Here is a 26,085-nt window from a genome sequence, read left to right as displayed (position 1 = left end):
CCCAACACCACCAAGAATCAGTGCAGGTTTAAGCCCTCCCCAGACTCCAGCAGAAGGAACCCACTAAGGGCGCCTCAGCCAAACGACTCGTCCAGGTTCCATCCAGGTGTACAGCTGAAACTCACAAGGCCGTGTGAAGAGCACTCAGCCATGCAGCCCAGGGCACGGAGTAGCAGGACCCCCAACCCCAATACTGTCACAGCACGGTGCACATCAATAAACAGCAGAGATGGTTCTGACCCCTGGAGGCCAAAGAAGGGCAGCCCAGCCTTGGGGTATAGAGGGAAGGGGAGAGGCAGCAGCCAGGCACGGATCAGAACCTCCTGGAAGTCTGGAAGATGCCAGGGGATGAATAACCTTACAGGTAGACTCGAGATGTGTCTGGTATTTCTTTAGTTTGTGGACTAGGAGACAATGTGCAAAGAGCCCAATAGATCCAAACCCTCAGCTGCCTAGGGAAACGGTGGGCCATGGGGCTGCCATTCTTGGAGAGCACCTAAGGTCAGAGTTCATCTCTGGTCATGGCAAATGAGAGGAATAAAAGGGCTATACACACGGTGAGAGGCAGATTGGGGAGTCCACGTACCCCGATGATGGCGTTCAGCTCCGTCATGGTGACCTGCTTGGCGCGTTCCACAGCCTGCGCCACTTGCTGCTGATGCTGGGGGAGGAAATAAAGTATGGTCAGATGTGGCCATCCTCAGTATTCTCCAACACTGGACACCGAGAGCCTCTCAGGACCCTTCCCTAGAGGGCCCAGTGGGCCCAGGACACAGGGATGAGGGTGGCAGGTGAAGTCACTTTCTTCTATCAGTCATGTAATGAGAACGAACAGCTTTCTAAGAGAAACATAGATGAGCACCACAGATGACTACTGGTCCACGGTCTCCTCTACCTCACACACATGAAAACCTTTATTCTGTGCAATATGAACATAAGCTGGATGCTGCATATTGGAGTGATTGCTTTCTAGGCATGGAATCATTACTATAGCCATGTAGGACATCAAATTTCAGAACACGCCAATAGTGGCGAGTGGTGAATTAGACAGAACATGTGGGATTTACATTCAAACAGCTGAGAAGAAACGTGGACCTGATCTATGGCTACCAAGAGGGAGAGCAAAGAGGAGCTAGAAAGAACGTGAAAATGGCTGAAGGAACTCTTAACAGGGTCACAGACTTCTGAATGTGTTGGCGTAGACTTGAAATCCTAACAAATACTCCACTCTGGTGTGGGGAGGCTATGGGAAACCTTTCTATTTTCCACTCAATCTTGCCAAACCTAAAGCCTATGATTAAATATTACATTTCATACATTCCCTAGAGCCCTGAGGTAGCATTGGTCATACACACTGTCATCTCCCTTTCTGGGTACTCAAGATACTGCCATATCTAATTCTTCTAGTTATTTCATCGGAACCTGGTCGCTACCTCAGCTTCAGAGCCCCACCAGGGAGGTGATATGATCCCAGCTACCAAGGGGAGTGGAAGGTGCATCCTGGCCCTGCTTGTGTTGGAGTGGGATCAGACAGGACAGAAACAGAGGCCAATGAGGTCAACCCATCAGTCTGCTGCTCCGTATTTCCAGAGCCGCTTTCGAGATTCTTTCCTTACTTCCTTTGGAGGTTCTCAAGAGTAAGGTGACAAGACTTGCTCACCATTCCTTTAGAGAGGGTACTTTGCACCTCCCACACAGGGGCTGACCTTTGCCACCAACCAATCAGCCTTACTGGAACCAGGTATAGGGAAAGCAGAGGCCAATGAGGACGTGTGGGTAGGTCACGATGCCCATCACTGTTGCAGATGAAAACCAAGACCCTCCTCCCAGAATTCAGGTGTGGCAGAAGAGCACTCTCCCACAGACAAAGGAGCACCGGGTCCCTGTGACAAGAGCCCTGCCCCCTGACTGGCTGGAGGAGGTTTGCCAATCCTATCAGCTGATCAGTAAAATAGACTGGGCTGAGCTCGGGCTGGAGGGAGGCCTGGCCACACTGTGCTGCCCTGGGCAGAAGAGGAGGAAACAGGAGAAGGCCTTACCTCTTGTGACAGGAAAGGCATGATCTGGGCTAAAATTGTGTTCAGTCTCTTTGCAATCTCTGTCTGCAAAGGAAAAAGAGACCACAAATAAATCAAGACACTGAAACACTGAGACAAGTCAAAGTGGTCTCTCTCTCTCTCTCTCTCTCTCTCTCTCACGCACACACGCAAGCACGCAGGCACACACACGCATTCATACCCACTGCGGCCCCTTACCATGGGCTCCATGGTCACATTTTAGAAAGCTCCCATTTTATAGGGGAGGTGGCCTATGTTTGGCAGGTCACAACTGGCATCCTCTATAGAGAATCCCCACTGTATTTCCACGATATATATAAACAAAAACCACTTCACATTCCAGAAAACCCATGATAAAACTGAAATCTAGTGTTGAGAGAATCACTCTGCCCAAGGACTCTCCAAACTGGAAAGGTCAAAGGCAAGAGAGCCCCTGGACATGACGAAGTGAAGGGCTCCCCCAGAGCCAGCCTCACCCTCATCTTTCCACTTTCAACATTGCTTCTAACCCTTGCAGGACAACCACAAAACACACGGGTAAGTCTTCAGCTCTTAGGGCCGACTCTAAGAATGGAACCCACTGGTTCCCTACACCTTCATAAAGGCCGCTCACAGAATGGCAGATCAATTCTCTGCCTACCCCGCCTCCCAGTAAAGCCCATGCTTAGAATACCCAGAGCTTCCAGCAGGACCATGTGCGACTCAGAGCTCAGATCAAGAATGCTGCTAAATGGTTAACTGAACCCGACAGGAAGGCCTGGGACGCTGACAGATGACTCTTGGAATTGGCTTTCTTATCTTGTCTGAATCCTGAGCAGCCAGGACTCAGGTCTCAGAGCGGCCTTCAAAGCTTTCATCAGCACACAGCGATCTTTCAGACAAAACCATGACAACAGCCTTTTAAAAACCTGTGATCATCTGCATGTCAAATGATTCTGCATGCGAAATCTAGCATGCCTCAGTGAAACAATGCCCTCTGAAGCCTCACCAACAGAAGCTGGCCTTGGGCAACTCCTGGGGCCAGCACCCCTTCCATCATCTCCAGGCACTAAAGAATATGTCTTCGGTTTGTGGAGAGAACAGGTCCTGACAAGAGCCTAACGGGCTAGGGCAGCCGTGCATCCTATGACTACAAGAATCAGGCAATCCAACCCAGAGAACCTGTCCACCAAACTGCAAGTTCCTGGTGGAGATAGGGCAGTGATGGAACACCCGGGTCTCCTCCGGAACAGGGCGTTTCCCAGCAGGCACTGCTCCGAGCAGAACCGTTCTTTACTGTGAAGGGCTGTCCCTCAAACCCCAGACCAACTGTGTCAGTATGGTCCCCAATTTCCACGCTTTCTGGGAGTAGGCGCAAGTAGCATTCTACCCAACAGTGGCAGACAGCAACAAGGACACCACACGTCAAAGTTTCTCAACCTCGCTGGTCGTAAATTGTTTGTTCCGTTGGGCTGTCTTGTATATTGCAAGATTCTTAACCACAGTTTGACTCTGGCCTTTTTCCAAGCACTCTGCCACTTGTGCCATAAGGACCCTTGGAGGATCACTTCGCATAGCCTAAATCGGCCTACATACACAGGAAGAATTGTACCCTGAAACCAGAGCCCTCTCCCTTGTTTGCTTCTTCTGCAGACAAGGATGAAAGATAGGAGAGGAGCCAGAGCTCAAAAATCAACGAGCAAGCCTGCATCGCACTCGGAACTGACCGAGAAGGAATTCGCTCACGTCACATGTGCTAACTAGGAACAGAAGGTCCTATAAAGGGGAAAACACCAACACATCAGCCCGGGTGCCTCAAACAACCAAAGACCGGGGAAACAGTATGTGCTCAAAATATATCTGCCAAATAATAACGTAACTAGCATTTATTCTTTTCCTCTCGTGTCTGCGTGTGCGTGTGCCTATGCGTGTGGAGGCCAGAGCCTGACACCTGGCGTCTTTCTTTCACCTTCCATGTTTTGAGACTAAATCTGGAGCTCACCACTACAGCGAGACTGCCAGCCAATGAGCTCCTTGGATTCTCCTGACTCCACAAACCCCAGTACAGGGCATTAGTGACTGAGCCATCTCCTCAGCCCCACTGTGTGTGTGTGTGTGTGTGCGCGCGCACGCGCGTGTGTGAAAACTTCATGTTGTAGAGTGTCTATGGTGATGATTCCTCATGTGAGCAACATGCTGTGATGGACGAAGTGTTGACAGACTGCTGGAAGCGGGAGTGGAGACGAGCAGTGGCTCAAACACTTGATCAACAGGGTAAAAGTATACGCCAAGCCAGGCCAACCACAAGCCAGCTCTCTGGGTCTCTCGTTGCCCCATCAATTCCCCACATACACAGGCAGGAAGGCAGAGGCCAACTCTGTCCCCTGGCAGCCATTTGAACTACTACAGCTCACCACAGCTCAGAGCTTACCTCCTCTAAAGCAGGGCAAGGGTCAGGGTCTTGGTAGGGAAAAGAGCTGGCCTTGCCCTTCCCCACATCTGCAGCGAGCTCGTGACTGCCAGGTTCCTACAGGGAAATGTCTCACACCTTGCCAGGCCCAAAGCCCGGTATCCTCTGTCCTTAAGAAAAGGGATCCCCTGGGATTTTGCACAGCCATGTTCAAGTCAAGGCCTGCAACTCTGGCCACCAAGTGACCACAACTGGATTGCTCAGGGGCCTTGTGGGTGGCCGAGATGAAGCTGTCACTCAGTGTCGCTCCTACTTCATCTACCATCACTGCAAACACCAACTAAGCACAAGAACCATACAAGTCCAGAAGCCTGTGGTACTGACACCCAAACTCAAGCATGACAGAGAGGCCACTGGCTGGCAGGAAGGATGTAGACAAATCACCAAGAGCACTGGTGGGGGGCACATACATCTGGAATATACCTGGAGAACTTTTACAACCACCAGGATTCCCTGTCTTGGGACTTAGGCTTGCTTTTGCTTCTGTTTCCTGCCCTTCCTCAGGGTACGAACTGCTGGCCACTATACCTTTCTTCACCTCCTCGACAGAGAAGCACAGACTGACCCTTCCCTGTCTTGTACCCAGGCTGCTCTCTACTTGGAAGGGTCATGTTAGGGCAGTGGTTCTCAACATGTGGGTTGCAACCCCTTTGGGGAGACGAACGACCCCTTCAGAGGGGTCATGTATCAGATATCCTGCATAGCAAATATTATGATTCATTAACAGAAGCAAAATTACACTTATAAAGTAGCAACGAAAAGTGTTTTACGGCTGGGGGTCACAACATGAGGAACTGTATTAAAGGGCCGCAGCATTAGGGAGGTCGAGAGCCACTGTTCTAAAGGAAGGGGAACGAGCTGCCCAGACAGAGCCAGTCTCAAGAGTAACAGGGAAGCATCCACCTAGCTGACCGCCACCAGCACTCTGCATGCCAGCTCTCAAAGCCTTGCCGCAAGGCACTTACAAACAACCTCTATTTTCCAGATGGGGAAACTGACACTCGGCAATTAAGCGACTCTGCTAAATGACTTTCGGCCAGGAAGCCAAATTTCAGTAGGCTGAGACGGTTCAGAGAAATGTTTTTGAAAGAAAATCGACCGTCGAGGCTAATGATTGACAGCATTTCTGATTACCACAGCTGTCCAAACAGCATCTGATCCAACTCAAACAACCTCTAAGCACCCGCTCCAAAGAAAAGGGGGACAAAAATCTAGATGTGTGACTTCGACAATTAGGACAGGTCACAGACCACAAGCTGGAGCCAGAGTGTGTGCTAGAAAACTCCTGGCGCTCAGGCCCCGTCTGTTACCAGTGTGGCAGCTGGGGCCTGGCAAGCCCAACCCATCCTCCCCACTACCTGAGGACACAAGAATCTCTGCCTGTGAGCCAGGTCTTCAGATGCACCTGAGATGTGGCAGGAGGGGAGGGCGGCCTGCTTTGAACATTCTAGTGAGAGGTGTCTGGGGAGGCTGCTCTGGCCTTTCAAAGTGCTTCTCATGTACAGTTCAAAGGTGGTGACGCTGCTGGTAGACAGGCCCCATTACTAATCTCTGAGATACAGGCAGAAGCAGCCAGGGACGGGCCGGGGTCCCTTTCTGAGTCTGCGCTACCAGCTGGGCACTGGGGAGGAACATCTGCCCCGAGTCTCTGTTGAGATGGTTAGGTGAATAAACGACACAAAACAAGATAGTGGGGGGCAAGTGTAATTTCCCAAAGAGCAATCTGTCCCGTGCCTCCGTAGCTCTTGTTTGCACGTTCCTCGTCATTAGAGCAGGACCGCTGGATGTCTGCCGGAAAGCTAAGGATACCCGAACACCCTGAAAGTGCGTGTCTTTAAGAGCTATCTACCACCTGCATCTGCTCCAACTTCAGGCCATCCCTGACCCTTGACCTCTGACACTGAGTTAAGGAGGAGATGGAGTCAACTCTCGTTCCTCACCCCCAGCAATCGCTGCTGTGGCTGGCCGTTCAGCATCCAGTCAGTCAGTTGTTGGCCCACTTGCCTCCTATAACTGACCATGCTAGACACAGTACGGTGTCTCCAACAGCCACTCCACTGCTAGCTAGCCTTAAACTGCCCGGTCACCTCTAGCTGTGGACTCAAGAGAGCGCATTTCACCTGAACCTCAGCCAGACCAGAAACAAAGCGGGGGAGGAACTTTGCCAGTTTAAGGAGCACCGGAAGCTAAAGCTGGAAGAAATGGCCCAGCTTCTATTCTCAGATATCTCCACCAAATTTAGGCAGACCACTTCTCTTCTCTGGGCTTTCATGTTACCTGGAAAAGGGAAGGGTAGACCAGGTGGCTCATTTAGGTCCCAGGGACCAGATTCAGACTTTTAGACAGCCACACACTTCTGGGCAGCCTGACTCACTGTGTGACCTTCCCACTTCCCACTAACTCAGACAGCTCTGCAAAGCAGAGCGCCACATAAGCGCCTAAATGGAAGAGCAGTGGGGGTGTGCCAAGCCACACCCTGGCAGCTGGATGAAAGGACCAGATAGTGGGCAGGCTTGCTGTGGTCTAGGGCTGGGTCCTGGCGTCCTGTGTTCTGGTGAGCTTTTTATTCTCTCCATAAACCTGTATACACCTGTCCTAGAGCCTGCAGCAAGAGAAACACGGTGGCCAGTATTATCAACCTAACAGGCAGAGACTGTGCACGCCAGTGAGAGTCTGGGTGCGACTGAGGTGGTGGAAATGTTTAGTCTACATATAGACCTATGCTATCCCATGAGCCGAGGAGCAGAAAGTAAGCGGGGCACCAGTATCGGCTTTCCTGTTGCAGAAGGAACGTGACCAGATGCCTCCTGCGGACATGCCTCCTCACCACGATCAACTGGACCCTCCATCTATGAGGCAGCTCTCTATACACATCCCTCCCTCCCTCCCACTTGCTTTGTGTATGTGCGTGATGTATGCATGTCTGTGTGCAGGCATGTGCATGTGCCCATGTAGGCCAGAGGTCAACTTGGAGGTATCTTCCTTGATCATTCACCTTATTTTTGGAGACAGGGTCTCTCCCATTGAACCGTGAACTCATCAGTTTGGCTAAGCTGGCTGGTCAGTGAACTTCGAGGGTCAGCTTGCCTCTATTCCTTTCCTCCAGTCAGATGCATAGATGCACGTTAGCAGAGGCATTAGGATCCAAACTCCAGTCCTCACGTTTGCACAGTCCTCACGTTTGGACATCTCCCAAGCTCCCTTAAGTTGCTTTGGTCAAGGTGTTCTGTCACAGCGACAGGTCACTGACTAACACAAGCAGTAACATACATCTCTAAGTGCCTCCTGGGGAGATCGTGCGGGCACAAAGAAACGCACCTCTCATTTACAGGGAAGTAGCGCCATGTCTGCTGGGTAGGGAAAGGGCTGTCCAGCACTAGCAGGCTCTTGGCTACATCTCTAACATAAGGGTGTCTTCCTTGGAGATCAGGACAGAGTCATGGACAGTCATCACTATGTGAGTCTAGAGACCTAATTACAGATACGTGTGAGAGAGAGACCTGGAACAGACACCCCGCCTGAAGGATGAGCTACACTTCAAAGCCACACAGAACCAGCGATTTTCATCCCGGCTGTGTGTAACCTGCCGACATACATGATCTCTGAAAAGTCCGATCCTGTCTCCAGTTAATCCGCTAGACTCCTACATTTGAGGTGGAGTATCAGATCGACTCTGGGATTCCCCAGTTTGAATCAAGTTTTACCCAGTTCTCTGGGTAACTAAAGCGAACTTGCTTCGTCCTGAATTAAAAAGAGAGGAGTTTGGAGCTGTGAGCTGTGCACAGAGAGAGCTGACTCTGGCCAGGCTTCGTAACTACCCAGCAGCCAAGTATTAGAAGATTCCAGAACAAAGTGTCTGGGCAATCTTCACTTGACATATCCCTTGTATTTCCTAGGCAATTCTAAATTAATAGCCCCTCAATTACTGACAAGATGGTACCCTTGGCCAGTCAGTTTCTCCTTGGGCTGAGCCAGGTGGTATTTATCAACAAAGAAAGGAAAATCAGGGGAGGGGGAGGGGCAAGGCAGCTAACAAAAGCCAGGGTGGTGTTCCCAGGCCCCAGTCCCTCCAAGCCACAGACCCTGCTGAGGAGTGAGAAAGGGATAAATGATCCACTTAGCAGCCTGGGAGATGATGCTTGCTGCTTCTGGGGGCAGAGGGAAGGGGGGCGGCTGGTTTACACCACAGATTGCTTAGTGATAGGTGAGCGTCTTTAAAGGCTCTCTTAGCCCTGACATATTGATCAAATTATATATAACTACAACACCATTAAATATTTACACCCTCTGAAGAAGCCTGCTGGGGTCTTTATGCTAGGAAGACTAAGATGAGGAAGGGCCTGTGTCTCCACATGACCCCAAAGATCTTTGTCTTATACAGGGCAAGAATGGCAAGGCGAGCCTGGGATGGCCACCTCATGCACACCAGCCTCTGTGCCCTTCCCAGGAGAGGAAGGAACAGTGAGGAGGGCAGGGAGGAAGGAAGTCACAAGGGCTTCCCAGAGCCTGGGGTTTCTGAGTGGTGACATGACCCTTCTAGGCACTTCCCTGAAAGAAATTAGCCTTCCTTGTTCTTGTAAGAAGTCTACAATGCCAAGGCAAGCAGGGGGGGAGGGGGGCTCAGTGGGAAAACATGACAACCCAGTCTGGAGCCCGCACCCTTGTCCAGGGGCTGTCCTTGCACTGGGCCTGTTTCTGCAGTCTGGAGGACGCTTGGGCAGGAGTATAACACACTGAGAGCTCTCAGATATGCCCGGGTGCCAAGCACAGGAGCACCCAGAGGGCCACGGAGGACTCCTCCGCGCTGTAAGACAGAAGTGAGCCCAGCTGACAGCCCACGTCCCTCCCTGAGCTCTGAGACGCTAAGACTTTCATTTCTCTGACTCTCACTTTCCAGCCACCCAGCTTCCTGTTAACAAGATCCAATAATCTTTAAATATTTGTTCACTTTAATTTCTTGGTTCCCAAACACATTAAACTGCTTGCCTCCCGCCCCCTACGAAGGGAGACAGCTCTCAAAGAGCTTGCTTGTATGGACAGAACAGAGGGAGCTTTTCAGATTACACCTTCCCCCAAGCTGCCCACTCATCCCAGGAACCCCCTCCCCTTTCCTCCGCCCTCCCCTCGGATAACCCTGTTCCCTCCCCCACCTTCCCAGACTCCATTGGCCAACTCCTGTGAGGAAAAATTCTCAATTCATCCCTGTAGGGTTGCTATGGCAACCCCCAGCCACCTAATCCTCCCCCCCCCCCCCCGCATTATGCAAATCTCCCCCTTGCCCCTCAACAGGCTGTAAAAGTCACATTACCCTTGCTGAGGCAGCTCATTAAATTTTGGGGGTCTCCTCACCAGGTCAGGGCTACAAATGAAACCAACTGCTTTGACATTTTGAGGACAGGGGCTCTCCAGGAAAGAGAGGAGCATGAAGGGAAAACGAGGTGGTATGCAGCCGACCGAGTCAGCAGAAACAGAGCCCTATCTGTGCGAGCTCACAAGCGCAGAGCGTATCCCCTCCTCAAATTGAAATGCAGAGGGTCAACGGGTCTCCTTTTCTCAACTAAGTCGAGGCATTTCACAGGCCATGGAAATCAAGTCGGGGGTCTTGTCTCGCCATCAACTCACTCAAACTGACTTCTCGGGACAGAAAACCTCCCATCTCACAGATAGACCAGAGAGAGAAAGGGGATGCTCCCCAGAGATGTCCCAACTCTAAGAGCCTCATCGTCTCTTACACCAGGGGTCCTCTCAGCCAGTGCTGATTCTTGCCCTTAGAATACAAGACAATCAGCAGTGTCTGGAATCCTGTCAGGAGCACAGCAGTGCCTGACAACCAACCAGTGGGTAAGAGCTCAGAGCAGGCTGGATATGCCCCTAGTGCATGCATGTTTACTGGAAAGACTTCCGAGCACTGAAAGTCGTTCTGGAGCGAGGGGGATCATGCTATGGCCTGGGTCAAATAGAGGCTCTGACCGGACCCTGCCGATGGGTCCACCCTGACACCACACACATCCAACCCCTTCAAACAGCAGTGCACCTGCTACATGGGCTTGGGAAGGGACCTAACACTGCAGGATTGGTATGTGGAGTGGCTAAGCAGCAACAAGAGATGGCCCACGGAAATCTAGGGAGTCTGGCCCTCTCCTCTCCTCCTGAGGCCGTGGAAATGTTGAGGCTCTCTCTGTTCCACTGTGAGACTCCTCTGCTGAGCCCCGTCTATGTGCTAAGTTCCTGGACATCCCCCTCCCATAACCCCCAATGTTCAGAAAGCCACGCGCCACACGCGGGTTAGTGCAACTAGATTTAAGCAGAATCTCAAACTCAGTTCTTCAGTCACCTCGGGGCCCATTTCAATGGCTCAGCAGTCCATGCCGCTATGGGCGACCATGTTGGGCAGAGCAGACACAGGGCACTTCCACGGCTGTGACAATTCCGGACAAGCCTGCTCTGCTAGCCGCTAGAACTACATACGCCAGCACTCACTAAAGCTCACAGAAGTCAAGCAGCTGCCCAGAGTCACACTGGTAGGGTACAGATCAAGGGACAGAGACCCACCCAAAGCCCCGACTCTAGCCATTCAGAGAATTCCACACACACACACCCCCACTCCTGGTTTTCTGCCTTTAGAGGTCCCAGACAAGAAAGCTCCAAATCTACTGCCATCTTCACTGCCGCCCATGTAAAATACGCTTGTCAGAAATGCTGCCCCAACCTTGTAGGCCTGGTCTTTCAACTTAAGTATTCAAAGGGTCTGCAAAGAGGGGGCCTCTTGTGATGCAAGGTAAGAATCCGGTGGGGTGGGGGAAAGCTAAAGGCCGCAGGAAACCCCACCCCGCAGGACATGGCATAAAAGCCAGTGTCAAATCCACAACAGGAGGACTGTGCAGCAGAGGGCAGCTGCTGGTGACCCTGACTCAAAGAAGCTCCTCACTTCCTCTGGGATAGTGTGTGAGATCTATGACAGGCCGAGGTGGGAGCTGCTATGAACTTCATTCCACCAGGCTGCCCCCAAGACTGCTATTCCGAGGAAAAGCTAAACAGGGCTGCGAAGAGAAAGAAACCTAGAGAAGGGACTCCGCTGGGAGAAACAGCAGTGAGCTTGAGATGAGCCAAGGGACCGGGGCTTGACCCCACAATATTGTCCCACCTTGTCATACAATTTTACCATGCCGGGCACCAGGCCCCATGTCCCCTGCATCCCACTGAACGGCTCCTCCCATTTGGAGGCCAGCGTGAAGGTGAGGGCATGGTGTCCCCTTGAATCCAAGGCGAGGACTCCACTCCTGCACACGGGTCTACACTAAGCTATCATCTTCACTAGCTCCTGAAGCAAGTGTGTGCGGCTTGTCTGACCAGCTCCCTCAACGCCAGACCCTGAGTCAAGAAAGACCTTAAAGTCTTGGGGAGTGGAGGTGGCCTTGCCTTGGCCTCCTTCACCATCACATGACTGCCGAACTGGGTGGAGTCCAAAGCCTTCCCAGTCAAGCAGAAGGAGGTGCTCCTCCTGACCCGAGTTGTGCTGCACAGTCCCTTGAGACGGGACCAAAGGGAAGAACTCCGGCTGAGTTTGTGTCTCCATCTGAAAAAAGACGGAGCCTTCCCGGTATAAGCTAAACACATTTAGCAGCGTCAGAGTTGTTCTCAGAATTACAAGCAACCAACCCAAACCTGAAAGAGGATGTAAAGCCAAGATAAACAAAGACCAAGCCCTAGGAGCCCCACCACCAAATGCCGAGGTCAGGCAAGCCTCAAGTTTTCCTTCAGTCTTAGCTCCTTCAAAACCCAGACAGAGCAGTCACTTGGCCCTTCCTCATTCCTGTCACCACACCCCAGTTTTATCACCCCTTCTTCTGCTCCTTCCACTTTCCACTTGATAGTAGATAGGACGGAAAAGAAACAGAAAACACTTTCCAATCAGGGTGCAGGGCACTAACCATGCCTTTCCCAATCACAACCTTTAGAGCCAACAGGCCTTAGAAACCTGAGCATACTTTGGATGCCTCAGCCGGCGATCAGGAAGAGAACCCTAGACTGCCTGCCTCAGCAAGGTGTCCCCTGGCCATAGTCTCCGAGAAATGCACTGTCCCCTCACTACCGGGCAAGCATCAAGGTTCAGTCAACACAAAACAACCCTGGCCTTCACAGTCCTAATGTTCCACATCCCCTCCCCTCTACACCCAAACTGCGAGGCAGCCCCCTTTCCGAGGCACATACAGGCCGTCTCTACACCCAGATCTACAGGTGTCCGATACTGGAAGCAAGCAGCCCAGTATTTCAGATGCAAACACCTTGTCGGCTTGGCAATCAAGCGCTGCAGGAGAAGTGGCTGTGTCACCCTCATCTAAGGCATTTGCGAGGTCACCAGTTTTTGTGTCCATACGCAGAGACGTAGTAGCTGTCTCAGAACTTTGGACTGTCACTCAAGATCGGTAAAGGGGGGCTGCAGATGGCTCCGCGGTTAAGAGCACTTGGCCGCTCTTCCAGAGGACCCGGGTTCAATTCCCAGCACCCACATCGTAGCTCACAACTGTCTGTAACTCCAGTAGCAGGGGATCTAACACCCTCACACCAATGCACATAAAATAAAGTTAAATTAAATTAACCAATAAATAAATGAATAATAAATAAAGAGTGGGTAAAGGAAAGGGACCCAGACTCCTACCTTTTGCCGAGAGAACTTGGCTATGTAGAGATGTGAGGACCACCTACATCTAAACTCCAGGTACTGACAAGGCTTCCTGGCTCCTCTGACCTCACCCCTACCTTTCCCATAGCTAGGCACTTGGTTCTCACTTCACACTCACAGTGTGGCTGAGATGAAGAGAAAGAGGGGAGGGAGGTCTCTATTGTCTAATAAAATCTCTGGAGTTACCAGAGATCTCCTCTGGCTCCCCGCAAGCTTGATACAGCCTTTCAATTAAGAAAACCAGCCCCATCCTACTCACCCTCCTGGTTTCCAGATAGGCCCCTTAGACCCAAGGGCTCTTCAGAAGGAAGGGGGGGGGGGGGCGAGGTAGCCAGTCTGGCTCTGACAGACTGAGCTGTTCGCTGTGTCCTGTCATGGCAGCTTCTGCATTCAGTCACAGCTCGGTAGCCCAAACCCTCTAGCCTCTGGCTGTTATGAAACATGCCCAGCAAACAGAAGAACTTGAAGACACTATGCCAACCATGGCTGAGACTCCCTACTCCCTCCTTGAGAAACTTGAGGCCCTGGCGTCAGCAGGGAAAGGCTAGCCCACCGTTTTGGGTCTAGAGTGGATGATGCCTTAAGCAAGCCCAATGGATATATATCCCTCACTGCTCTCAAGGTGGGTCATTCCTCTCCCTAAGTTCTCTTAGCCCCAACTGGAGGGGAGTCTTTATTCTGAAAGGCCAGAGGAAGAGAAGGAGCCAAGAGGAGGAGAGGTACAAGAGAAAGGAAGAAAGCATCTTGGATGTGTCTCAGAGAGCATTTGTTGAAAACAAGATATTGTCCCTTTAAGCATATAAAAACAAGGCCCTTGAGCATGCAGTTCTCACTCTGGTACACAATTATGGGTGCTTTCAGCTGTCTAGCACTACTTCAAGAGCGCTCTTAAGCCAGACTGTCAATGGCATGTTGAAAGCTATTTTGCTGGCTGCTATCATTAATAGCAAAGTGGAGAGCCGGGCTGATGAGAATTAAATATGGGGGAGGGGTAGGTCATACCCAGTCATTACAGAATTACCAGTATGAGAAAGGAGACAATGCCACTTTGGGGAATAGAGTTCAAACCAGAGCATGATGGTGGGGAAGCAGACAGGGGAGGCCGCAGACGCCCCGAGCATCCCCCATCCCCACCCCGTGCCAGATGGACCGGAGCCAGCCCTGGAGAGCCATATGGGGACGGAGGAGCCACTGAGTCGTGGTGAATGTGAGGGTGGAGAGGCCTTTGGATAACGCTGTGCTGCAAAATGTCACCACCTCGCCTCACTTCTCAAGTGCGCGGGGGAGGGGCGGAGGGGTCCACTGCCCTCCCCCATCCATTCTTCCTGACTGTGGCTTCCTGAATGTACTTCACTGCCATGCCAGGAGCTGTTGTCACCTGGGAGAAGCTCCAGCTGCTGGCTTCTGCCTTTAACAACTCCCCTCCCCACCCTCCCTTTAAGGCCCCACTCAAGTAACAGTCCTTCTGCAGGGACATCCTCTGACCCGGCTCTGCTTTCCCAGGCAGAGTGAAGCAAGTGTGTCGCAGCGGCCACATTAGCGCTTACCTCACCGCATCGCAATTACTTATTTAGAGGCCTGATGCCCCAGCGGAGGGAATGGTGTCTTATTCATCTGTGTAACCAAGCCCGGCCCACACCCAAGCACATCCCAGACCCCTAATAACCGTTTTGGGAATGGATCCAGCTCTCTCATTTTGCTGATGAGACTGTGTGCTCAACCACAGAGAGCAGCCTGCAAGCAGCCCACAATTACAACCCCCCACTTCCTTCCCAGGGCTCTATGCAGTGCAGGTCCACCCACCTGCCCACAACCCAAAGAAGGAAACCCCACGTGTTTACTGAGCACCTATTACACACTGTGTGTGCTTGGCAAAGGGGACGTCCTCCATAGCTCCAAAATGAGATGAGAAGGTTCACACTGTGTTGCGCAGGATCACAGGGGAGAGCCCTGCTGAGAGCTGTTTCCCACCTCCTGGTGTCCCAGCATTTTGTCCAATGATACAGAAAAAAAAATATATTTTCCTATGTGGAAAGAGAATTTACTCTTTGGCTAACTCTCCTTCCACAATACAGAATCGAGGGTCTCAGTAAAGGCGACCCTTCCTGGGTGGAGGGAGGATTCCAAAGAGGACAAGGAGGATGAGGATGAGGAGGGGGAGCAACTCTTGGCCCACTACCCACTCCTGCTTCAGGAGAGCTTCTGGAATAGTAGAATTGAGAGATGGGTTCCCTGTAGGCGTCTCTATCTTTATCTAGTTTTAGAGCCGTCTCAGTGGTCAAATGTACAAGAAGGAAAAGGCCCTGAGAAGCAGAGAGCTTTGCTCTCAACCGTTTTGTCTTCTACAGCCTGAGAGGAAAGGCAGCCTTGAGAGCTGGGTCACCCTCTCGCTGGATGGGGCAGAGTAAAATGAGCTTCGGGCTCAGGAATTCCCAAGGTAGAGCAGGGATGGCACCCTTCCGGGGAGATCACACAACCCCCATGTTTGCAGGGAGGAGCCACAAGGCAACTGAGGTCACAAAGCATCCAGGGCGTGAATGATGGAGCTCCCAGGAAAGAAGAAAATTTCACAGCTCAACCCGGATGCCACATACTGCCCCAGGATCAGCGCCTGCACGCCATCTTATTGCCATCAAAAGGCTCTCTGGCCACGCAGCCCTTTAAGCTGCTTTGCCTGGAGGGCTTCAGGCCGTTTCAGCCCTGTGGAGATAGCCACCTTGTGGCTGGGGTACAACAGTCACAGGCTTTATGGCCGTCACCTCATCTGTGAACCTGCCCTCTGTGTTATTACCAAACACGTCGAATCATTAGTTGTGCAAATAGCTGGCGAATGGAGATGGGACTGTGGACACAGAGGCTTCAGCTAACACGGTTATACAACCCCAAATGGGATACTTTGGACTTTGGTGGAGCCAAGTCTGCAGCCTGAACCTGGCTGTATAATAGCATGGAACAAGCGGAGGTAATTAAAGACACAGCGTGCTAGGAGTTACCAAAAGAGGTTTGCTACAGAAGAGGCCAAGGGTATGCAGGAAAAGTCTGCAGTAGCAGCATTATCATCACCTATGGCTGCGGGAGACTGGGCATACCAGTCCTAGTCCCTCGGCCGGTTTGCTCCTCCATGATTTGAAAGGTTTGGATCAGAAGCCAAAGGGCTCTTCTAGCTCTGGGGCTCTGGAACTTGCTTAGGCAACTGAACACAGTGCCTGTCTAGTATTGGCATGATGCTGCCCCCAAATCAAACTGCCTCAAGTCAGCTTGCCAAACATCAGTGCTCACCAACAGAGGGTGAAAGGCCAGCCTGCCGGCTTCCCCTGGCACCATGTCTCAAAGTCACTGCATGACAGTCGCTCTGGAGTCTATTTCTAAGCTGGCTTTGTCATTTGCTGCTGACACGGGAAAGGCGCTGCAGGAACAAGACGGGAACTGATGAGACGGTCAGCCATCATCGCCTCCCTGGCCCTCGCTGAATCATCCTTGACACCCTGCCTGGAAGCAGGAGCCTGGGGGAGGTGGTGACCTCTTCGAGTCCCGGCCAGGTCTGTGATTCTGTAATCTTTGCTTTACCATAATTAGGGAGGGAGGCAAAAGAGTAGGAGGACCCATTTATTACTTCTCTGGGATCTGACAGCTTGAAAAAGGGAAAAAAGAGAATGATGGGGGGGGGGGGGGGAGACAGAGAAACAGCCAGGGACAGAGCCAGCCGCAGTGAGTTTAACCTCTCAGTAAAATAAAAACGGGCTGGACGGACCTCATCAGCTGCCCTCTGTCAATACTTGGGACCATCTGGCAGAACGCAAGGTTCTCAGCTAATTGGCATTTCCCATGGAGCCAAGGAAGAAGAGCTTTTGAAAAATATGTGGTGGTGGTGGTGAAGTGTGTGCGCACACACACACACACACACACACACACACACACACACACACACAGGCCAAGAATGGCCAGCCAGACACACTTTCCCAAGGTGCTAGAGCCCTGTAGACCATCTATTATATAAAAGTACATACAGTCCCCGCCCCCACTCGCTTAAAGATGAAGAATCCAGCCTGTTTGTTCCAGGCAGATGTAATCACACAGTCAAGTCTAGAGGGCAGGACACTGCATGAATAATTCAAGCACTCCAGTCACTTGATTGTGTGTGCAGATAAAACACCAGTCAACCGCTAAACAGGTCAGCTGATAAACTTGTTTGCTCAGGCCTAACCACCATCACCAAAAGCACCTAAGACCCACACTACAATTAGTGGCGGGGTTTCTTCTACAGAACCCTGCAAGCCTAGGGAGTGGCCAGCACGCCATTAGGTCAGGGTTGTATTGCGTTTCTCCCTTCTCAGTCAGGGTTTCTCCACCTCTTAGCCTCTTTGTTCCTATACAGCCACAGGGTGAGTTCACCCAACCCAGAGACTTGTTGGCATTCGTGCCAGGAAGGGGCTGGAAGGCAAAGAAAGGTAAGGCACCAGGAGCAAAGGACCTAACTGCAGAACCCAGAGGTTTTAAAATGAGCCCTAGCTCTTGCCATACTGGCTTCTTTGATGCCTTGGTTTCCCCACCTATAAAAAGAGGGCAAAAATCCCTCTATCCACCACTGAGAGGATCAATGAAGACAATGTGGCCAGATCTCAGGTATTCTCCTGAGATCTGGCCACATTCTCTTAGAATCCTGTTTAGGAAATGGCCAGAAATCCCAGACGAACACAGCTGCTCTATACACAAGCCTCACCACTGAGATACTTAACCCTTCTGGGTTCCTAGCCTCCCCAGGGCTCAGAACACTTTTTTGCTCTGCCAGCCAAGGTGACTTCTTTGTACCCAACAACCATCCACTCAGACACGGGCAACACCACCCATGCAGACCTCAACATGCAAGGACATATTACACCTTAATTAGAAGCTCTTACAACAACAACTACTGCTATAAATTTTGAACCTGGGTGCAATTACCCTCTTTAAAACACGCCCAAGACACTATTCACAGAAGAAGGGAAGGACTGGAGAAAGGGAGGAAGTGGTACCTTGCAAAATACCCCGAAGTCCTTAAAACACCTGAGACCCCAGTTTTATTTCATGCAGCCTTCCAGTCAGGCCTGGGCCAGCTCTACCTAGCCTAAGGCAGAACCCACTTCTGGTCTCTCCTCCCCAGGAGAACCTTCTTTACGTATAAAGCAATGTCTGTTTATTATTTCTGTGGGCCAAGAAGTGAGGATGCGGTAGCCTCCATGTGTGCATGCCTAGGGAACCAACTCCTCAGGAAACCACAGCTGGCTTCCCACATTGCTCACTAAATGCTGGCCCCTTCCTGGCTCCCCTTCACCCGACAGCAAGGGAAAGGAAAGCAGATTCAAAGGGCTCTATAGGAAGCCACTGGAGCAGGCAGGAATCTGCACGCTTCCCCTCAGGGTCACCTGCCCTTCTCACCTGCCGTGGGTCCTGCCCCCTTTAAAGAGTAAAATTTAAACCTTGTAAATGACTGTTAATTTAGAGCAGAAAATCCATTCAAGTCACGGTCACCAAAGGCTGGAATGAGTCAACAGCCTTCTGAGATTTCAAGAACACCAATTGTTAAAAAGAACAACCGGCCTGCACCATTTATACGTGCCAAGTCGATGCTAATCGTCCGCCAAGCCAAATTATAGGCAGCCTCTCCTCAGAACACAAATAGACAAACAGGCCTCTCCCACAGCCTGGCCTCGCTCAGGCCTGGCTACTGATATGCACTGAGATAAAGGGTGTTTCTATTTGCTGGATTTGAGGTATAGTGTTATTAGAAGGGAGACAATGAGAGGTAGTTTACATATCCATCAAAGGATACCACACTAGTTAAACTGGTTTGACTTCAGGATTACAAAGCTGAGCTCAACTGCCAGCCACCTCAAAAGGCCTGGCGAGGCTGGCCCCTGGGCAAGCTCCTTCACCCCAGGGCTTCAGCTTCCTCCTGTGAAATGGGGACGTAGCCGCCTTCGGATGAGGAGAGTTGAGAAACTCCCTCTTAAACGCAAAGAACGAGGATTGCATTTCACTCTGGCTTTAAGGGGTTTTTTAGGCCGTTAGTGGCTTCATTCCCTTACATTTCGACAGCTCAGCCTGGCTTTTGAGGCCCTTGAAGCGTCATCCTATCAAGGCAGGACATCACTGTTGTGTTTTTTCTTTTTTCTTTTTTTGCAAGAGAAAGAAAGAAAAGCAGGGGAGGGGAGAGATTCCCCACCTGCCGTTTCTTTCTGAGAATTTTACATTAAAAAAGATAAATGCAGTCAGTCAACTTCAGGAGTGGGTAGCACAGATCCTGGGGTACCTACAGTACAACTTTTTACCCAGTTCCCCGACCAGCAACTTTCTACCCAGATCCCAGACCAGGCCTAAGTTCACAAGAACAATTGCTAACAACTCAACATAACCAAGGAAGAGCAACGCCCCAGCAGCAGGCACCCCTGAACACTCACTCTTAGGGGACAATTGGGAGACCAGAACCAGACTCATTTTCAAATGACCTTCCCCCAAATCCACATATTCTGTTTTTTTTACATATACATATGTATTTTTAAAAAGAGAAAAGCACGTACCTGCTTGTGCATTTCAATATTCAAGCCATAGGACATTTCATAGTACTACAAATTAAAAAAAAAAGAATTGCCTTAGCAGGCAACACAGGGACACTACTCATTTTTACCTTCCCCTCCCCCAGGCCTTGGCCAAGCCATTCATTGGGTCCACAGAAGCTGAAGTCCACCCACAAAGACAGCCTAAGGAGGTTTAGAAGCTCACTCGGGGAAGTGGTCAAGTGCTTCTCTCCACCCAATAGAACATTACAACATTACACACAATAGTAAGAAGACCCGGGCCTCCCCTTCCACAAGCACCCATGTGCCATACAGGTTGTTTATACAAGGTGCCGGCTCTACAGGGAATGCTGTGCACCCGCCTCCTCTTGTCCTCTTGAGAGTTACTGAGCACTAGGTGGAAGGTCTCTTATGGGGAAAGACTGCTACTGGCCTGTCCCCAAGTGGCTCCCATGCCCACTCCCAAAAGGAAGATGTTAACTTGAAGGAAGACAATAAGTTAAAACAGAGTCTAGCTAGGGAGGTCCAGACTCCAACTGAGGAAATCCTCGAGGAGGGAAGTGGGTGGGGGGAGGCTTTAAAAGGCTCCTCCAATCTGAAAAAAAACCTCTGGGGAAGGCAGGCTCTTCTGTCCCATTCTAGCTAGATCCCAGCTGCCAAACAGAAAAGTTTCCAAACACTCCCAAGAGGACTTCAGGAGGGTTTTTATACAACTCTGACACTGGCTCATTCAACTAACCAGTTTAAGGCAAGCAGCCGTCCCCGCCACCTCCCCCCCCCCCCCCCCCGCCCCGGGAAACCTCCAAAACACAAATGAGAAGCTTTACAAAGGTGGCCTGGAACGCGGGTTTCTCTTTCGGCCCCAGGCTACTCTTCACCAACCCTCTCCTCCAAGTGGCGGGGGAGAGGAAGCTAAAGAAGTGAGACCTCCAGGGGGCTGTCTTGAAGCTGGGCCTACCTCAGGCCTGCCACAGTCCCAGCTGGACCCACAGCTTGGGTGCCCTGCCCTGCCCTCCCTCCGCCCTGCTGCGGGCTGCCTCTCACCATCACATAATGGCGCTGCATCTCCGTCTTCTCGTTCGCCAGCTTGTCGTATTCCACTTTGAGGCTGTAAGGGCAGGAGGAGGCGCTCAGGCCTGGCGCCTACATGGCCTCCTCAGAGACCCGGAACCCAGGGTCTCGGAGAGCCATTTCTCTCCACTTCCCCAGCACCCGGCGCACCCCCATTATCCATCATCCTCTGGGCAGTGGGGGTGGCTGCTTGCTACCCGGAGCCTGGCTGTACCAACTCCAAACTTCCCTTGATCTGAGAGGGCACTCATCGCGGCCACGCGGGGGCGGACCCTTACGCGGGATCAAGACCCCGACCCCCCCCTCCCCAACCCGGGCGGGCTTTCAGGAGCTGGGCGACCGCGGAGAGCAAAGGGTTAAGGCGGCGCGCACCGAGAGGGGAAACAAAAGGCGGAGGCCCCGCCGCCCCACAGTCCGGGGGGCCGGCGTCCCCTCCGTCCCCGCGAGGGGTAAGAGGAGCGCGCGCGGCCGCCCTCCTCGCCAGCCGGGGGCCACCACCACCACCACCACCCCCCCGCCCACCTTACCTGTGATACTGAGCTTGGAGGAACTGGAATTCGTCTTTGATCCTGTCACAGGACTCGGCCACAGTGAATTTAAATCCCGGCTGCCCGGGTTGATGGGGAGCCTGGAGCCCACGAGGACAACACAGGGGAGAGAAGTGGGCACATCAGACCGGCTCCACGAAACCCCTTGCCTCCGCTGGGTCCCTGGTTCCTTCCCGCAGGACGCCACCGGCAAGGCCACCACCCCATAGCCCAAAACCTTCCCAGCAAGTTTTTCTCCGCTCTCCCGACGGGGCCGGGAAGGGGGCGCCCCGACCATTCCCAAAGCCAGCAGGGTTCCCATGACCAAGTGCCGCGAGGGCGACTTGGAAGACTTGGGAGAGGGGTACGAAGAGGGAGTCAAAGTCCTTCATCCAAGGCAGGCCGCCCTCCCCCCCCCCCGCCACTCGAGCGCAATTACCCTTGGCCCTCTATTGCGCCCCCCCCCCCACACCACAGCCCCTTTGTGTGAGCGCACACACGCGCGCGCACCATAAAGGTAGCAACAAGCAAAATGGAGGTGCGAGATAAACTGCCTCGTTTACCCTGCCATGATAGATGCTTAAATAAGCCTAGTTGCAATTACTCACCGGATGTCTGCCTTGCGGATACATGGCAGGGAGGGGTCGCGATTCCGAGAGCTTGGAAGCGCTGAGAGCCCGAGCCGGGGATGTGCGGGGGAGGGGGGAGGCGAGCCCGAGCGGGGGGCGGCCGGGGAACCGAGAGCTCGCCCCCGGCCCCCCCAGCCCGCTCTCGCAGCGAAATCCCAGAGTCGGGCGTGCGCCCCAAGTGCAGACAAAGAGCGGCGGAGCGAGCGGCAAAGTCGTCGGCGGGCTCGCGCTTTGTGCGCCTAGGGCTCGGCCGGCTTCTGCCGGCCACCTTCCCCCGGCTGCGTGGACAGTGTCAGAAGCCGGGGCTGTGCGAACATCGTCGGCTCCCTGGTGGTTCCAGTGCGGGATCCCAAGGCCGAGGGTGGGGGGATCCTCCTGTCCCCTCGCGGGTCACTCAGCACGATGAGGCTGGAGGGGGGCGCGTCTGGGCAGCCCAGAGCATCTGGGGCGCGTGGGTCGGGTCTCAGAGGTGGCCGGGCCCGGAACTCGCAGTGAGACGAAAAAGAAGGCAGGCTACAGAGGCGACGGCTTGAGGACCGAGGGTGAGGGCTGAAGCCCAGTGAGGGTGCTTCGACGCCCCCCCTCGGAGAGGAGAGCCTGCTGTTCCTTCTGCTCCCGTAACAGCCGCAACCCTTCCTTCCCAGGGCCGAGGAGGAACTCCGGGCTCAGTCGGTGTAAATCATGAGCCCCGGCATCCTAACTCCAGCGGGCATGAGAAACCTGGGCGAAGGGGTCCTCTCTGCTCCCAAGTAGAGCGTCAGCGTCCCTGTCGAGGAGCGGTCGGCGTCCCTGCCGCCTCGGAGCGCGCAGGCTGGAGATCACGGAAGGGGAGACGTAGCCCGAGCCCGGGAGCTCTGCGGCTTCTTTGCTTCCTCCCAGCCTCTCAGCGCCCCGACAAGCCCCCAAAACACACGCACTCAACACACACACATACACGCACGCACACACACACACAAAAAGTGCCTCGGACCTGCGGATACCACACACAGACAGGCGAAGGGGGCCGAGCACGAGGTCTGAACTGCCGCGAGAGCAGTTCCAAATAGGGACTGAAAAGTAACAAAATAATGTGGCGGCTTCGCCTAGCGTTGGCCAATGGGAGCGCGAGGATCCCACGTGGGGCCACGGTATTCGGACTGCGACTGGGCGCCGCTGGGCGAGACGTCACAATGCCCTCTTGTGTCTAAAACTATGCATGAAAAGTAGCAATCAGGCCCTACCCGCTGGTGACTTTCGCTTGGGAGTGAAAAACAGCGCTCCTCACATCAGGAATTAACCGAAAGACATATAATAAATAGATATATATTATAGTGCTGGGCTGCTAGGTTTTTTTTCTTTTTTTTCCCACGATCTACTAGCAAATAATTATTTGGAGGGAGGGGAGGAAGAGAAAACGAATAACAACAAAAGAAAAAAAAAAAAAAAGGACAAGCTGTGCAATCCTCAAAACCTGTGGCTGGTAGTAATGGATCAGTTGATTCTGTAAAGGCGGCGAACGATTGCCCCCCTCTAATCTCATTAGGGCTGCAAAGCAGCCCAATTAGATACTATAAAACAAACAGAATCACTTTGTCAGTTTAATGTTTTCACTTCAGAAGATTTAGGACCGATAAAATGCTGGCTCCCAAAGTTACCTCCGACCTCTAAGACTGTTCCCCAAACTGAGTTTTTCTTTTATCCGTTTCTGTCCCCTCTCCCACCCTTGGGCGCCCCGCTTTCCTCCTTTGTTCATTCGCCCTTCTTTTCAGAAAGCCAAATAAACAGCGCCTCTGATGCGCAGCGGCTGCCGCCGAGGGGAAAGTCTGAGAACTCTGGCTTGGCGGGCAGTGCAGATGGAAGGGCCCGGCTTGTCTGCGGAAACAGGCTTAGTAGTGCGGCTGGCCCCGTTAGGGGTTCTTGCCCTTTGGGGACAGCTACGTCCTGGCCGCAGCCTTGTCGAGGTGGGCTCCTCAGCTGCGCTCCGGGCCCGAAGTGGCGAAGGGCATGTACAGAGCTGGGGCTCTCCTGGCTCCGACCCAGAGCTCCAACCTGGTTTCTTGGCCTGCTGGCCGGCCCGTACCACATGCATCAGCAGCCACGCGTGGAAGAGCGACTGTGAGCCTGGAGCGTCCACGGTCACCAGCCTTAACGCCCAAGGGGGCGCAAACATTCGACTCTGGGGCCCATTTGCTCGCAGACAGGGGTCACGTCGGGGCATACTGCCCACCCTGGGTCCCCAGGCTTCGGAGAGCCACAGCTAAGTAGACCGTCCAGGCATCCCCGGGTCCCTCTCTGCTTTCCCACCGAGCACACACGCAAGCACGCACTCCGGACCCGCTGCGGGTGCGCGCGAGCCGGCCGCGCGCGCCCGGAATCTATATTTTCCCCTCATTAGGAGCCCGAGGTTCGCGTTTGCATCTTAATGAGGAGCAGGGAGCGCGCGGGGACCTCCACGTGAGCGACCGCCCCGAGATGGAGCCTCCCAGAACCCGCTCCGGCCGCGGGCCGCGACCGCGCTCTCCTCTTCATTTATTTATTCTCCTAAATAAAAACATAAATCGTGTACGGCGCGCACCGAAAAGGGGAGGGGGCAAGGAGAAGCCCAGCTCGACAGATGCGAGCATCTGGCCGCAGCATCCATTAGTCTCAAAATGGCTCCTCTTTTGAGTTTCCCTTTCCCCTCCCCCTTCTTTGCCCTCCCCCTTACGTCACGGGTGGGCGCACCCGCTTTCTACCCGGCCCACCCCTTTCTCGCTCCAGCCCCCACGTGGGAAGCGCCGGCCACGCCCCAGAGCAAGACTAGCGACCAATCATAAACAAGCAAAGAGCCTCTCAACTACTGATTGGTGAAAATGCCGGGAGCTGTCAGTCCTTGGCCAGAGCTGTCAGTCAAAACCACGCGGGGTGGGGGAGCGCTGACAAATGCCGAGGCTTCTGAGCCTCCCGCTTGCAAATAGTGCTTGGAATGGCTGCTTAATTAGCTTTGAATGGCTTTTCCTTCCAGCTCAAACAATCTGTCACTACCATGTGGTATAAAGGAGCCATGCATAAAAAAGTAAGCAGAGGCTAAATATCAATTTGATTTTGTGTATCAAAGGAATATTTTATTTTTCTCCCTAGTAATGAAACGTATCAATTTAAATAATAAAAGGTAAAAACACACACAAACCCTGTAAAAAAAAAAAAAAAAAAAAAAAAGAGGAAAAAAGAGAAAGAAAAAAATTAAAAACCAAACTCCACGATGTTCCGACTCGTGCGCACGTCTGAAATAGGTAATTTCTATGGACCGCGTTGAGGAGAAGTCTGAGACTCACCCTCTCCGCCGCCCCCCTTTAAACTTGCATTTAGTGTTTTTGTTGTCCTGGTCCTAGGAATGGTGGGGGAAGGGTGTCAAGGGGGAGGAGACGTGGCGTTGTGGAGAAAGGAGAACTTTAAAGGGATCCCTTTGAAGCTGCTAATCAAAGTGCAGGGATTTTAAGACCCCTTAAACTGGGGGTCCTACAGCAGGTCTTGATTTGGGAGCCGAAAAGAGAGGGGGGAGATAGCGGGTGTGCTTGTCGCCCAGATTTATTAAACACAATGCCTTCAAGATGCCCGGGCCAAGGCGCCTAGTTCAGCCTCCCTCTCCTCGGTCTCCCTCCGTACTGGCTCCGACGGCGTCCTTCCGCTGGCGGCCACCGAGGTCCTGGGCTTCCAGGTCGAGTCTACGCGGACTGTGTACAGAAAAGCACTGCAGCTCTGTCTGCGGTCTGCATGGCTCCTGCCAGGGCAGAGGTGCTCCTGAGAACCCCACGAATCAGCGTGAGCTGGTGCAAGGCAGCCTCCACATTGAGTTCTCCCGTGAACCCAGGCGCCAGCACCCGGCCCGGCGCACCGAGGATAAGTGTGATGGATGCGGTTTCGCAGAGCGCCGCCCCCACAGCCGAGCCGAACTGCAGCGGTGCGCCCCACAGTGAGGAAGGACAGCTCTTGAGTGTTTAATAGGTACAAAGCAGGCCATGGTTACCCACTACGTCCTCACTTCACTCCCAAGGCCTGGCTTATAGGATAGAAAAGAGAGACTGAAAACAAACACCCAAAGCTTAGTAATGGGCTCTGAGCTAGGCAGAGAGATCAGAATTGGAATCCAGGACAGC

At 52.8% G+C, this 26,085-nt stretch overlaps 1 protein-coding gene across 12 annotated transcripts in view; it reads right to left on the bottom strand.

The window, feature by feature from the left end:
• The window catches only part of Tle3 (TLE family member 3, transcriptional corepressor), a 45,520-nt gene extending 22,522 nt beyond the window's left edge, over nt 1-22,998 (bottom strand). For 7 of the 12 annotated variants that reach the window (XM_038322902.1, XM_038322905.1, XM_038322904.1 and 4 more), the window contains exons 1-6: nt 21,950-22,998; nt 21,342-21,442; nt 20,788-20,851; nt 19,747-19,791; nt 2,040-2,102; nt 587-661 (exon numbers count right to left, since the gene is read on the bottom strand). In XM_038322902.1, the coding sequence (XP_038178830.1) occupies nt 587-661; nt 2,040-2,102; nt 19,747-19,791; nt 20,788-20,851; nt 21,342-21,442; nt 21,950-21,973 (372 nt within the window). In that variant the 5' untranslated portion in view covers nt 21,974-22,998. Of the gene's footprint in view, nt 1-556; nt 662-2,039; nt 2,103-19,746; nt 19,792-20,787; nt 20,852-21,341; nt 21,443-21,949 lie in introns of all 12 variants that reach the window. The other 5 variants (XM_038322896.1, XM_038322900.1, XM_038322899.1 and 2 more) reach the window with 1 other exon arrangement.
• Nucleotides 22,999-26,085: the final 3,087 nt, after the last annotated feature.

This window comes from Arvicola amphibius, chromosome 3 (genome assembly GCF_903992535.2).
Source record: "Arvicola amphibius chromosome 3, mArvAmp1.2, whole genome shotgun sequence".
In the NCBI taxonomy this organism is placed as follows: domain Eukaryota; kingdom Metazoa; phylum Chordata; class Mammalia; order Rodentia; family Cricetidae; genus Arvicola; species Arvicola amphibius.
Note: the sequence above shows the minus strand (reverse complement) of the source record. Positions and strands in the feature narration are given on the sequence as shown.